The 14,413-nt window shown below is 49.2% G+C and overlaps 5 protein-coding genes across 5 annotated transcripts; all 5 read left to right on the plus strand.

Annotated features, from left to right (window-relative positions):
- Positions 1 to 316: 316 nt before the first annotated feature.
- Positions 317 to 939, plus strand: LTR64_002374 (uncharacterized protein; the record flags this gene model as incomplete). Its single annotated transcript, XM_064896745.1, has 2 exons — positions 317 to 323; positions 383 to 939. 2 exons carry the CDS (start codon positions 317 to 319, stop codon positions 937 to 939), a joined length of 564 nt encoding a protein of 187 aa, XP_064755695.1.
- Positions 940 to 1,630: 691 nt separating this feature from the next.
- LTR64_002375 (uncharacterized protein) lies at positions 1,631 to 2,632 on the plus strand (the record flags this gene model as incomplete). The annotated part of the gene is made up of 1 exon (XM_064896746.1): positions 1,631 to 2,632. The coding sequence occupies one exon, from the start codon at positions 1,631 to 1,633 to the stop codon at positions 2,630 to 2,632; it is 1,002 nt and encodes a 333-aa protein (XP_064755696.1).
- Positions 2,633 to 4,254: 1,622 nt separating this feature from the next.
- On the plus strand, positions 4,255 to 8,115 carry LTR64_002376 (uncharacterized protein; the record flags this gene model as incomplete). Its single annotated transcript, XM_064896747.1, has 1 exon — positions 4,255 to 8,115. The coding sequence occupies one exon, from the start codon at positions 4,255 to 4,257 to the stop codon at positions 8,113 to 8,115; it is 3,861 nt and encodes a 1,286-aa protein (XP_064755697.1).
- A 1,428-nt stretch (positions 8,116 to 9,543) lies between these two features.
- On the plus strand, positions 9,544 to 10,356 carry LTR64_002377 (uncharacterized protein; the record flags this gene model as incomplete). The annotated part of the gene is made up of 1 exon (XM_064896748.1): positions 9,544 to 10,356. The coding sequence occupies one exon, from the start codon at positions 9,544 to 9,546 to the stop codon at positions 10,354 to 10,356; it is 813 nt and encodes a 270-aa protein (XP_064755698.1).
- Positions 10,357 to 11,239: 883 nt separating this feature from the next.
- Positions 11,240 to 14,251, plus strand: LTR64_002378 (uncharacterized protein; the record flags this gene model as incomplete). Its single annotated transcript, XM_064896749.1, has 1 exon — positions 11,240 to 14,251. The coding sequence occupies one exon, from the start codon at positions 11,240 to 11,242 to the stop codon at positions 14,249 to 14,251; it is 3,012 nt and encodes a 1,003-aa protein (XP_064755699.1).
- Positions 14,252 to 14,413: the final 162 nt, after the last annotated feature.

Below are 14,413 nucleotides of genomic sequence, written 5' to 3' on the forward strand. Positions count from 1 at the left end.
TGTAAAGACATCAAGCATATGCGATCTTCAACGGCGGAGGCCCGCTCAAATCAAATTTACAACTTGCATACAGCGTTACAACTCGAGTTTCGGAATGTTCGCCGAATCGGCTTTTAAAGCGGGAAAATAGTGTTTTAGTGGTAGGACTTGCCCGAACGCTGGTGGGTGATGGATGCCTCAGGGCGTATCGTCAGTCCAAATGTACCTGTAAAGTCAGTCGCGGCAGGTATTAATACCTTCTCTGGCATCGAGAATGATAGTGAGGACTGTAGCATTAGCGCTTCGACTCAGATCTTTCACTGTTCGAGCTTACAGTATGGCACGTGAGTACACGACCTGACTTCGCTACCGATTTTGTTCAGCTGACACCATTTTTATCTAGACTCAACATTCCCAGCAGACCTACCAAAACCAATTGACGATGGCGCGTGCAACCACTTGACAGGCATGACCGTCCCCAGCATCCGTCTCCCCCCAACAAGCGCACCAGACTCACCAGTTGACATCTCCAAGCTCAACGGCCTGTCCATAATCTTCTGCTATCCACGGACCGGCGCACCAGACGAAGTCGTACCCCCTGAATGGGATGCAATTCCTGGTGCTCGTGGTTGCACGCCCCAAGCATGCTCTTTTCGGGAGGCATTACCCGATCTCAAGAAGTACGGTGTTAAGAACCTTTTTGGCTTGTCAACGCAGGACACGCCGTATCAGCAGGAAGTTCGTGAGCGTGTTCACCTACCTTATGATCTTCTTAGTGATGCGAAGCTGGAATTCTTGGAGGGATTGAAATTGCCGTCGTTTGATTACAAGGATAAGAAGCTGATCAAGCGTCTGGCCGTCGCGATAGAGGATGGGAAGGTGATTAAGTACTGGTATCCTGTTTTTCCACCTGACAGTAATGCGTCGGAAGTTTTGCAGTGGTTGAAAGAGAAGTCGTAGATGGTTACCTTGGATGTACATTACTTGATAAATACTCTCGCACGCGAGCATGATGGCATTCCCCATATGTTCTGGAATGCTGCAATGCAACGCGCCTCGACAAATATCTGCACAGCACAACACGTGGTAGCATAGTAACGCCAAGATGAAGACGTGACCTTGGTCGCGGACCGGCTCCTGCTAGGCCGAAAATCCCCGGTCTCAACCAATCTTCTTTCTACAGTATAACCTGTTCATAAATCGTGTTTCAACGCCACCATTGCGTGGTGATCGACAAATACCATGATTTTATGCTTGAATAGCCACGATAGACTTTCAACCAGGCAAGTGTTCGTCGATCATGCGTTTGGCCTTCCTGTCTGCCGTCTCTGAATGACTTTGGCAAGTCACGGTTTGTTGTCACTTGCTTGTTTGCCTTTGAGCTTTGTACCTACATATCGCCCTATTGTTCGCGCTTGTGACTGATATTGATATTGTCTGCCTGTTACCATTACTTGTTATAGAACGTGAGGCATCCTTTCACAACATCAATCGCCTCTTTGAGCCCTCTCGACCGAACAAGTTGTACTTCTCAACTCCTAAGGCCACCACATTTGACCCCATCTTGAGAGACAGGCCGAATTGCCATTGGGCTTTAAAGCGAGGAAGGATGAAGCCGGCACATGCTCAGTGCCAGGCACAGCACGCCTCAATGGAATTGCAATCACTGCCCTCGTCCCTTCAGGGTGCGCTACATTCGGCTACACGCAGCCTCCATGCCCAGCTCAACAAGACCATTATGACTCGATTCCCTCTATGCCTACCACCCCACGCTACAGACCCTATGGCCTACCATCTGGGCATGCTAGTGTTCAGCCAGATCTTCAAGCAATTCGAGCGTAGTATCGACCTTGTCCTCGCAGAATTCGCTCAGTCTCGGACCAGCTTGCTCAAAGACGACTGTCGAGCACGGCATATACGCGTTGTGAAGAGACAGTATACCAAAGAGTTACTCCGAAGCCAAAACACTCAGCATGATCAAGAGTTCCTCAGTCGCAGGCTAAAACGTACAGAATCTACAAACGAACTGCTCGGGCAGCTAGAAGAGAAACTGAATACACAAGCAGAATCGCATGCAGGGTACATCGGATCTCATATTCAGGAAAAGCCGTACCTGGCTCTGGCTTATACATGGACAATGTACCTTGCTCTTTTCAATGGTGGCCGCTACTTACAGAAACTACTCGCAGCTGCGGGTCCCAAATTCTGGCGTGAATCATCGCGTTTCGACTCTACGAACCAGTCCTCGGAGTGTGAAGTGACGACCGCATACTCAGCACTGTCATTCTGGCACTTCGATGAAGCGACCGAGGACGATCCGCAGGCCGAACAACTGAAACAAAAATTCAAGCGCAATTTCGACGAAGCCAGTCTTCTCCTAACTGCGGCGGAGATCGAGGAGGTCGTTCAGGAAGCCAGGTCAGTATTCGAGTTGTGCTTAAGGTTGATACAAATGTTGGACGAAGCAATGTTGGAGATGGAACAAATACAAAACCAACCAGAAGATACAGTAGCATATGCCAGACCACTACAAAGTGGTGTCTTGGAAAAGCTATGGCAAGGTCTAAGTCGTTCGATTGTGGGACCTGCTTGCGATTTTGCTGGTTGGCACTGGACAATATCAGCGGGTAGTGAAGTCAAAGTCGCTGAATGACAAAAGCTTGCATTGCCTGCGCGCTAAACCTTTCTCCCCCACAATTTCCTCGCTCAGTTGCCACAGGTAGTTGTTCGGGCCATCTTGGGGTCCGTAAACCACCTAGGCGCCTAGTCGGCGAGTTGACAGTCGCTCAAAAAAAGGGTCTTTGTCACTAATCCTAGGATCCAGAGCTGCCACAAGGGGAGTGGAACATCCTTGTTCCAAATCCTTGAGGACAACAGATACACTTCTCTTCTTGACACGCTCCGTTGCCAGCTTTGTATCTTCCGGGTCCATGTGACACGCCTAACTCTGTCGTGCTCACTCCAGGATGCAATACAACAGAGAGGATACCACTTTTCTCGAAAATCCTCTTGTTCAATTCTAGACTGAACAACACGTTCGTGCTCTTCGGTTTCCTGTGGGGCTGCTTGTGGAATAGAGGCTTTATCTTCCGTTTTACCCAAACTGAGCTGAGGCTAGATAGTTACTGTTGAAATAGTGTGATAAACGCAATCGAGTATTCTTCTCACAAAGCAATGAGATTGACGCGGAAGAAAACACACACGACGACTTCGAGACTTCTTATACCATCAACATCCAGTCTTGCGGGAAGTGATCCAATCCTCGTCCGTCGACATGCAGCAGCACGGATACATAGTGGACTGGAGTTGACGACTCTCGCTCGCCTCACACAGAAAACATCACAGCACGACGGCGTCACCGTACGCCATATCTGGACCAAAAGACGAAGCATTATCGGGAGTACATGCTCACAGAAGTGCGATGATACTTTCGACACATTTTACGATTCAGCTTGGAACCTGCATATGCATGAAAGCGGAACAGCCGGAACTTAGATACCTGCACCTTGTAGAGAAGGAAAGCCTCATGAATGCTATTCTCGTTGCCAGCAGTGCACAAGGATCGTGGAAAACTTGTATGAGCCGTGTGAATACAGACGAGTGCCTCGTTATAGCAGTGGTTGATCGTGGCGATCGGCGGTAAATCAAAACATGATCGACGCATTCGTGTCGCTCAGGCATCGAATTCGCAACCGGAAGTGCCAGATTAGCGAGATATGATGCCTCAGGCTACACATCCAGATTCCTCCACGCGTCGCGTTCGCTGTCTAGTACTGTTGGATACTGCTTACGAATAGATGTGATTGCCGTGGACATGTACGCCGACTTTATCAAGGAAAGATCTATACAGCCAGATTGTCCTGATCGAAGTGTCCAAACACAAATTCAACCAGGAGAATCTGTCAGCTCTCCTTGGCCAACATGTTGGTTGGCGAAGATAAAACTACGACCAAGTACCTCCTGCTTGAGTCACGATTTCTGACCTGCATCAAGATGATATACTCAGAAGCTATGTCGACCATTAACAGCAATGGGGACACGTGTCAGTGTCCGACTCCCGTTAACTGTTCTCAGCTCAGTACATTTTCCGTTTCGGGAGGGCTTTGTATGCCAGGTTCAAGGTCAAGACAATGGCCACTACCAGAAGCGGTAATGGGATCTAGTACGAGAGTAACACGATGATTACACTCAGCTTGGGATCTGTTCTAATGGAAGGTCCTTATGTGGTAGCCCTACTTGCCCGCGCCTGTACGTGTCGATATAACAGAAGCGACAATGTCCGAAAACCGCCAGTTCATGCATAAATTACCACAAGCATCGCGACGCTCCTCCAAGCAGGCTACTTTTGACAGACAAACTAAGTCTTCGGTGCACGATGGTGTGGTAGCACATAGTTTTCAGAAAAGGACAACCAATGTTCAAGATAGACAATTATCGGAGTCGAGCTCTGCTAGCTCTAGCTCGAACACATACGACTTATCTGACAAGCAGTTTCAATGTCGCAAAGAGTCTTATCCACAAGAAATATACCCGTCAGCACGATTACGCTCATCTACTAGTTTGGATGACCCAATCGAAACGCCTCTTACCAGCGGGATTCCAGAATTTCATGAATCCTTCGAGAATCCCCTCGATAGTCCTCTAGAATCATGGCCAGAAAGAAGAAGTAGTGTTGCAACCGATTCCGACGAGGAGTCACAACCTTTTTTGGAAAGACTCGAGGACGAGGTTACGAGGAATAATGCCTTCGACAAGAAACTGGATCAGCTCAGAGATGACTTGATGCAATCCGGGGAGAAGATCCTGCTAATGGACAAGATAGGGGAAGCCATCTTTATGTACTACGAAGGACAGCTTACTAAAGAACTCCTTGAACTGCTGACTCAAACAACACGCTATGCCCAGGAGTGGGGATACAAAACAGTGATGATACGTGCACAAATCTGGAAGGTTGCTGTTTTGCACGACATGGGACTAACTGACAACATCCCTCTGGCTCTTGCGGATATACTTGCAGTGGAGCCGGACGATGAGCTCAACGCGACCGACTGCTTTCAGATGAGGAAGTTGCTCTCTGGATATGTAGAGGATGTTTGGGAGGAGCTGAGGATCAGGCAGGTGCAGAGTTATCCTACCGAATTTCGGGATGTCGCGAGAGCTCATGTCTTGGAGGACGAAGAGGCCGCACGCATAGCTTGTTCTGATTGGACCCAACGAGTGTTCGCTTCATTTGAAGCAGGTTTCGACGCTAACGAATGGCCTGACCCCGATCAGGCCATGAGGGGTGTAATAGTCCAGTCGAAGCCCAAGCATGGTTGGTGCGCAACAGACCAGCAAAATGGGCTAGGCTGCCTCGAGCGGGAAGTCGATGAGCTACGCATCATTAACGAGCGCCTGATGGTGGAAAACCGTCGTTATCGCGAGGAAATGGGACTATCTGACACCGCAGACACGCCTGTCTCAGCAGCACCACAGGCATCCTGGCATGCGAATCCCTTCTACTCACCCCTGGGTTGGGCACATAAGCCAAAACAAAAGGTCGCCTCGCCGCAACGTGATGCTAAAGCTGAACTTCTTGATCGCAGTCAGATGGTCAACAGAGAGAGCCAGTCATCATGGTCGCCTCAATCTCCGGATCGCCAGCCATGGGGTACACCACATATCTCTGAACATCCTTCAGCGGCTTCAGATTCGATGTTTGGTCGGTCAATGAGTATGAGGTCCTCCTATCATGACAGCACTCAGAGACCTAAATCTGTCTACCCACCTAGTCCTCTGCACTTACGCAAGAAGATCAGGTTGTCGCGAACTTACGCTTCGCCTTTAAGGTTTGCACGCAAATCTAGATCGACGCAGGTCAACAAGTATCGTCGTTCTGAAGACTTGTCTCTTGATGAATCTCAGAAAGAGAGTTCTCAGAAGAGTACGAGTGGGATGCCCATCGATCCCACTTCAAAGACTTCTTCTTCGGAGGAAATATCTGGAGATTTCTTCTCGCCTTTTCTGTCACGATTTGATGATCTTACTGCAGCAGTGATGGCTATCGCTCAGCCAGGCGCGAACGCAGAGGCCAGTACTCCAATTTCAGAGATGCGCAGAGGCAGCGAAGTGTTGAGTCCTCACGCACGACCGCAGACACAACCTACTGAATCAAGTTTTAGTAAACCTGCTCGTATACCACGAGCAGATACAAGCAGACATCATCGAAAGCCTTCAAGCGCCTCACCAAAGTCTCCACTCGAAGGGTCTAAGTCAGAGAACCTGTCACTAACTGATACACCATCTCCAACCAAGCTCGAGGAAGTAGCACCTCATTTTCGTGAGCATCAGGAACAGCGACGAAGATCACATACCCGCTCACTAAGCCTACCAATATCTCCAACATTCAGAAGCTATGAGGACGAGAGGAGTCATGTAGTGATTGCCTCCAATACTCCGCTCCATACTAGTGGTGAGGTCAAGCAGCAGCCAGACGGGACCATTCCTCATCCGTACACTGGCATCAGAGAGTTTGCGAAAGGTTTCGCCGATTCCACTGCCGATGATTCGGGCAGCCCTTCTTCCAACAAAATTGGAGCATTCAGGAGTGATTTAGGAGATCAAGTTGCTGGAAGTAAGATCGATGAGGCACTCCCAGTCAACATGTTCAGAGAACGTACCCAAGAGTTCCAATCTGGAATGCCAGCGAGCCAGCGGCAAGAAGGTTCGCAAGTCGTGGATTCGACACAGGCAAGAAGATCCGTCCGAGGACGTCTGTCAGATCGTCGTAGCCTGACTGACAAATATGCTTTGGACAAAGTGGCACCATTCACGCCGAGTTCGAAATCCTCAGCTTCTTCTGCAATTTCCAAGCCCAAATTACACTCAAAGATTCTTAGCACCTTGTCGGATACAGATTTTGGTGATACACCCTCAATCCGGGATAAGGCATCGTTCGTGCCAAAGAGCTCGCGTCTGGCTAGTGACGAACTGGGTGAAGATTTCCTAGATGACATGCAAAATATTCCGAATGATTGGGTTTTCAATCCAGCACAGCGCAATGCACCATTTGCAGAACGCCTCGATGACAGCCGTGAGCTATATGGAGATCGTTATGGTAGTTTCGATAGTCAGTCCAGCATCAGAACAGCAAGTGGCTATACTGAAGGCGCACGTCTGAGCAACCTCTTGTCGAGGCTACAAACTGAACAGGCCATCGCGGTAACCCACGAGCGTAGATCGTCCAAGCCAGCAATTTCTAGTCCATTAAGAAGAGGCTTTCAGCTAAGCGAAGATGAGCAGGATGACTTGAGGCAAGAAAACATTCCAATAAGTAGCCGAGGCGGAGTGTTCACTGAACCTGAACATGCTAGCATCACCAATGGTGAGGTAGACGACCAGGACAGTCCAAGGAGCAAGACTTTAAAAGCTCTGGCAGGACTTGGCACTGCCGAAGAAGCCCTTGTTTCAGGGGTAAGACGATCTGCAAAAGCAGCTCGTGCTGCACTACTAGCCAAGACGAACGCAAGTGTTCATCTGAATAGTTCGGAGCAGACTTCGTCCAATGGTATCCCTAACAATGCCGCCTTCAATCAGCTCACTTGGAAAACACACACCACTTCGCGCGACTATGGCCTCGACACTCCTGCCCGAAGAGAACGGCAACGCAGCATTTACGATGAGATAGACGATTCGTATCCTTCTCCTACAGGACCTCTTCACTCTCAATTCGACACCGCATACGGTAACAACGACAGTGAGATCAAACATATCAGTGACACCGCAGCAAATATTGCCGACATCGAGGGTTTTCGTTCCATTGATGGCTTAGAGGCATCCTTGGCTGAAGATGTCGATACCACACCTCCAGACTACCCCTTCGGCGCAGGATCGGATTCTGCACCTGCTTCGAGAGAAGACAATGACGAAAGTGGTGGTGATAGTGGCGTCTCTTTGCCCGAATCTTCAGGAAGTGACCCTGCCAGATTCGACGTGTCGGGCCGACGAGGTCTCTTGCCAATTACCAGAGGTAGAAGAGAACAGCAGGAGGCGCGCAAGAAGTATTCAAGGAATCACAGATTGCAGGAAGCCAAGATGAACAGTAAGAAGGAAGGAGGACACCAGATTGAAAATCTGTCCATTGCAACAAATTTCTAAGTCGAACTCATAACGACTTCTTTGGTCCGCAGTTCTGGCACGGACGCGGCCCGCAATGATGACTGGCTCCTTAGCTCAGAATTTCTTCGCAAGCTAATGTATCTGCCACGTACCAGATTGACGGTATTCTAGATTACCTTTCAGGGAGGGGTGGCGAGAACGTCGTAGTATATTCACCGAGGTCGTCGGGTCGAGGACGGCCGGAATCGAGGGGGGCAACCTTCCGAGTACTATATACACAGTAGGATAAGCTGGAGGCAGCCTGACTCTACATTTGCACAACATGAGTGGATGTAGAAATATCCCACAAATTCTAGTACGCAACTGACTCTGCATGCGTACTGTACTGTAGTTGACAATCAAGATAAGCTTCCTCGGTATTTGTGAGCAATAACGAACCTACTTCTATGCAGGGTCAGTCACAGTAGTACCAAGGTATAGCAATCCGGATGACGGAGGTATTGTGCTCTGCGGTGTTACCAAGTCGAGCACAGCTCCCGATCCAGCTTCCGCCCCCATGAACAAGTTGGCGGTACCGCAACTTCCATCATACCATCACGTCGCATGAATCGTGATGTCCCTCAGCAAAACCTGAAACCGGGCCCTGAGTCTCTTTCTCCTACCGGAGACTTCTTGGCACATCCTTGGACGATCGGCAAGGGACGACACAAAGAAAGAGCAAGACTCAGGGGTTGTGAAAAGGTTTCAGATTGGGGACTAAACGCGGGAAGGACAGAGAATGGTCGAACCAGCGATGTGTAGCGTGTCACGCGTGGACAACTCCACCCACAGCCAGCTCTAGAGTCGGCTAGCGCAAGGTCCGGGTTGCTGCTAGCCAGGGCGCGAGCTGTTTCTATAGGCTTATGCAGAGCCGCTCACAGATCTGGTCTGGTCGGGCTACGATGAGCTCCGTTTTGTTGCTTCTGTCCAGTGAGCAGGCTTCGTGACCCTCACTTCCGCAATCTTCCCTTCTGCGTCCTGCACACTCTCGTTCTTTTCACACTCATTCATCCGCCCAACACTCTCCTTCTCCGAACACTGACTGGTCGACTAAACACTCATTTTTTCGTTCGCTTCTCACTTTCGATCGTCGACTCGCACACACCAGTTCGGTTACCCTCCTTCCTTCTTGTACAACGATAGATTCGTTGCGCAATCCAGTCATTCATTTCCATTCCCTTCTCATAGTCTGCAGCTCGGTCTGCATTCTGACATAAGCAAAGAACTTCACTGATCACATAGAGGATTCTACCCTCCACGACAGCTCTTTCTCGACTGACAAACAATCTCTGTGTCAGCATACAACAAACAAACAGTGACCACGACTCAGGCAAGGAAACAGACAGGTTCTACAAGTGCCTGCTGTGGAAGACCATCATCAGCCTCTAGATTTACGGACCTCTACACTACACGTCATTCCTTCATACCATGTCTCTGGTCCGCAATCTTACCAGGCGTGCTCGCGCGCACACTCGTGGTGACGAGGCCCCTAACGTGCCGCGTTCTTGCACAGTCAAGTACGCCCCAGGGACAATCAACCGCGCCAAAATCTCTCTGCCAACTGAGTTTCTGTCCACAACTAACGTGCACGCTTTGACTGCGCCAGATATCAGAAAGGTCTCGGCTGAATCAAGCACCACTTCTTCGTCATCAGACTCGATCCACTCTGACAATGACTTCTCAAGTATCGATAAGAGCTTCCTCAGTGCCGACAACTCGTCTACCTCCGATCTTTCGCCTGTGACCCCGCTTACACCCTTCTCGGACTTTGGCCTCAGTAGCGACACGAAAGACTTCTTCTCGAGCAAGCCTACTGTCAGCCTAACAACTTCGACACCTGCCTCCGAGCCCGTTCCTGCTATTCCACAGCGTGCACCAAGCCACAGCAAGAAAGCACACGTCGAGCTATCCAGACAACGCTCTCTCAAGAGAAGTCTTTCACCTCCTCCTACGGACATCAACACTGTGACCACCCGTGACACAGTTGCTACGTTCTCCACTCCTGCCTCGAGACCTACCTCGGAGAAATCAGCTCATCCTTTCGGTCGTGAACTGGCCAAAGTGGACGAGGTCGCAGAGAGTTTCCGTGCCTCTGGGGCCGGCGTCATACTCGATGAGGAGGAAGAGGAGATGCTAGCCAAAGGACTACACAAATTCACCGTCAACGATTATCTTGCCGAGATTACAGGCATGACAGGCGGAATCTACGAGGACAAAATCAGGTTGAATCCTTGGATCTAAGCCTCTGGTGAAAGTTAGTGGATGGTCATGATGGCACGAATCTCTTTGGTTGTGGTATTTGTTTTCTTGAAAGGTGTAGCTTTGGTACCAGATCTGGCTCTTTCTTGTCTATATTTTGATCTTTCTTTTCGGGCGAGGGATATGCAAGCAAGTACAGGAGATCTGAACTGTCATATCGTTTCAAGAAATGAAACATCTTCAAAAGCTACCCAAGGAAGTTTCGGTATAGCACAACATTATGGTCTTGACTGAACTATAGACTTTCGATATAGTCTTTGTTGCCTGACTATAAGCAATCGCCTGTCGCGTGCGTGAAGTAGATCATGCTCTCAATTTGGCCAGGCAAGTGTTAGTCGGATGTTGTCCATGGAATGCTTGTGTTCAGCGGAAATGCACAAATCTCCCGATTGGTAGTATTAAACGGCAAGATCCAGTGCGCCTTTATGATTCCAGATTTGCTCCTTCGTGCGCCACTTACGAAAATTATTGACCTTCCTAACGCGTGTCGATAATGGATACTGCGGCAATATTTCACTGAGCAAAATTCACCCAGATCCGACCCTTGTGCAATGCACTTCTCTTGACTCTCGAAGCAAAAGCATTCTTACACAACAACACAACAGAAGCTCAGCTTTTACTGAACTTGATTGTTAACAGCTGCGAAGTATAGTAGCCCATTTTCCTGTTCTTCGTCGTCGAACTCCTGGGCGCAACGTTCGAGAATTGTGCACCAGCATTACCTCCACTACTGGCGCCACAAATATTGTCATCGAATCACCAGTCATTGTGACCAGAAACCAGACCAAGTGATCGGTTCACAAATGACACCCGCGAATGTGTAGAGTCATGTCAGTGAGCGAGACAAGCAGTTGTTTGCATTGCCATGCATACTGTCGAGGATTCTCTCAAGGCAGGTGCTTTTGAGCATCAGCCAACTCCAACAATTGTGCTTTCTGCTGACCGAAACGTTGTTTCAATCAATCGCGCTTGCCAGCGCCTATTTGATCACCCGTATGCATTCGTTGGCAGGAGTGTGCTGGATCTCCCTATACGGTGGCAGGATGGCACAGAAACCGCCTTTCATGAACATTTGACACTACGACAGCCCAATGGTGGTAATATTCCCATTTATCATGAGAATGCTGGATCTAGTTCGGTAATGCTCAGACTACGAGTCGAGCTGGTCAAGCACACCGATCAGACGCTGATCACTGCCAGAATGGCCGTCGTCGATTTTGAGGTATCGGGTGCTGTTCATCGGATGTTATCCTTCGAGAATATTGAAGAGACACACGTTGTGCAGGCTCGTATGCGCAGGAGTGGTATTGGGCGTCAGAACAGCTCGCATATCGACGCTCTATCATCTTCTGCAACGCGGCGAAAAACTCATACTTCCAGCAGGGCTGGCTCTTACGCCACAGCTGAAGAGCACCTTGAGTCTAAATTTGCACAGTTACGTGACGCCATATACTTCAGCACCAATGATAAACGCGCTGGCTTCTTGCTCTCTGCTGATGAAACGTTCTGCTACCCGAGTGTCTTCACGGGAGAAGACCCTGTTACACCTGTGGAGATTGATGACTTCGAGTTATTCTTCGAGGGATGGGAGATGTTCGATGCGCATTTTACGAAGAAGATATCGGTAGAAGATTATCCTGTACCCTGGCTCAGTAAGAATCGCACGCCGTTCCGCAACAAGAGGTACGGCATCAAGGAAGCTGGCAAAGATCTTGTCATCGAAGTTGAAGGACAACCTCTATACAACAGAGAAAAGACAGAGTATATTGGCTGCGTGGTGTGGGTTACAACGCTTGGAGAGTATGCTGATGTTGTGGCTGCCGATCTGCAAGCTTCACTGTTGGATTTTCGAACAATTTGCGACCGCTTGCCTCATCTCTTGTGGACAGTCGATGTCGAGGGAAAAGCCAATTACTTTTCACAGAGTTGGTACGATTGGACAGGTTTAACAGAAGAAGAGTCGATGGGTCTTGCATACACTTCCATTATAGATGACGAGCATACGAAGACAATGTTCACGGATTTTGCAGTTGCCGTGGAATGCAAGTCGGATTTCCGTTGCGAATCCAGGTATCGCAGGAAAGATGGGCAGTATAGATGGATGTCCGTTCGCTCAAGACCACTCCTCGACAGCAATGGAAAGGTACTCAAATTCTATGGCACCTTAACTGAGGTTCATGATATCGTGGTCGCACGATTGGAAGCAGAAAGGAAGAAGGCTCAACTGATGGCTATTCTTTCACATGCGGAGATCGGATTGTTTGAGGTTACCGTCGAGGACAATCTACGAGTACTCGAGGGCAAACTGGGTTGGATTGACGAACACAATACGAGCCTACCAATTACAAAGCTGGAGGAAGCACAAGGTCAAGGAGTTACTATTCTCAAGAATAATCTGCAGAGTATCATGCACACAGACAAATCATCTGCGGTATTTGAAGGACAGATTGGGTCACGGTGGTACAAATTTCGTCTTGTCGGCGATGGCGAGCTTGGAGACGACCTGGTTCGACCCAGAAAAGTTCTTGGTTGTTCAGTTGATGTCACTGAGCAGCATGAAAGGGCGAACCTCGAGGCGGAAAATGCTCGCCTCAGCGCAGAAACATCTTTGGAAACGGAACGAAATCGATTAAAGACTGCCTTTCTTGCACATGTTTCACACGAAGTGCGTACACCAATAGCAGGAATTATTGGCACTGCCGATGTACTAGCTGAGTCGAACCTCAACAGTGACCAAATGGATAGCTTAGCAGACATACGGACATCCGCGAATAATCTGCTTGCCATCGTCAATGATATCCTCGATCATTCCAAGATTGAGGCGGGCGAATTGCAGATGGAGAAACTTCCTTTCGATGTGAACGAGCTGATCGCACAAGTGAGGAAATTGTTTTCATTCACTGCTCGAGCCAAATCTATCCAGCTTTTTTGTCGCGTGCCAGGAACAATAGAGATGCTTAGTGATCCGAACAGGGTGACACAAATAGTGACGAATCTGATCTCGAACGCGCTCAAGTTCACTACAAAAGGCTCGATAACTATTTCCGCCGAACAGCAAGGCGCCAACGCTCGAATAATAGTTGAAGATACTGGGGAGGGAATTGACGCACAAACCATGGGGACTCTCTTCAGACCTTTCGTTCAAGGTGATGCATCAACCGCTCGTCGACATGGTGGGACAGGACTCGGCTTGACAATCAGTCGCAACCTCGCGCAAAGAATGGGAGGTACGCTGGTACTTGAATCGACGCCATCCGTTGGCACGAAAGCTATCTTAACACTGCCCAAAGAAATGGGCTTCACCGAACCTACAAGATCGAATGGATCGGAATCTAAACAGTCACCGACGAAGAAAGTTGCGATAGACATGACTGGAGCTTCGCAAATGGCACTCGCAGCAAGCCACGTCCATTTACCCACCGAATCCGCTTCGGCGACGAGGCAGCCATCGCCTGCACGTGGACATCATAATCAGTATCACGTGCTCGTCGTCGAAGACAACGCCATTAACCAAAAGATCGCCATTAACCTAGTCAAGAAGCTCGGGTACATAACCCAAGCAGCCTGGAACGGCCAGGAAGCACTTGATATACTAGAGCACCTCACGCCCACGGACTCGTCAGCACCATCGATAATACTTATGGATTGTCAGATGCCGCTCCTGGACGGCTACGAGGCGACACGAAGATTAAGGACCGACGCTAAGTATGAGAAGATGAAGGATACTCCCGTGATTGCGTTGACTGCGAGCGCTATACAAGGCGATCGAGAGAAATGTCAGGCTGCTGGGATGGATGACTATTTGAGTAAGCCAGTCAATAAGGCGTTGCTGAAGGCGATGCTGGAGAAGTGGATACCAACTCGGAATGGGACCTGAAGAACTACTCGTGACAGTATACGATCGGAACAAAGAAGAAGGGGCCATCCTATTCCCGACACAGGACCCCTCTGTGAAGACAAAATGTCATGTCTTCACGGTCAACGTGCTCGGCTTCGACGCCGTCAAAGACATCTATCAACATTCGCCAATAAACAGAGC

Source organism: Lithohypha guttulata (assembly GCF_036872675.1).
Source record: "Lithohypha guttulata strain CCFEE 5908 chromosome Unknown scaffold_2, whole genome shotgun sequence".
Taxonomy (NCBI): domain Eukaryota; kingdom Fungi; phylum Ascomycota; class Eurotiomycetes; order Chaetothyriales; family Trichomeriaceae; genus Lithohypha; species Lithohypha guttulata.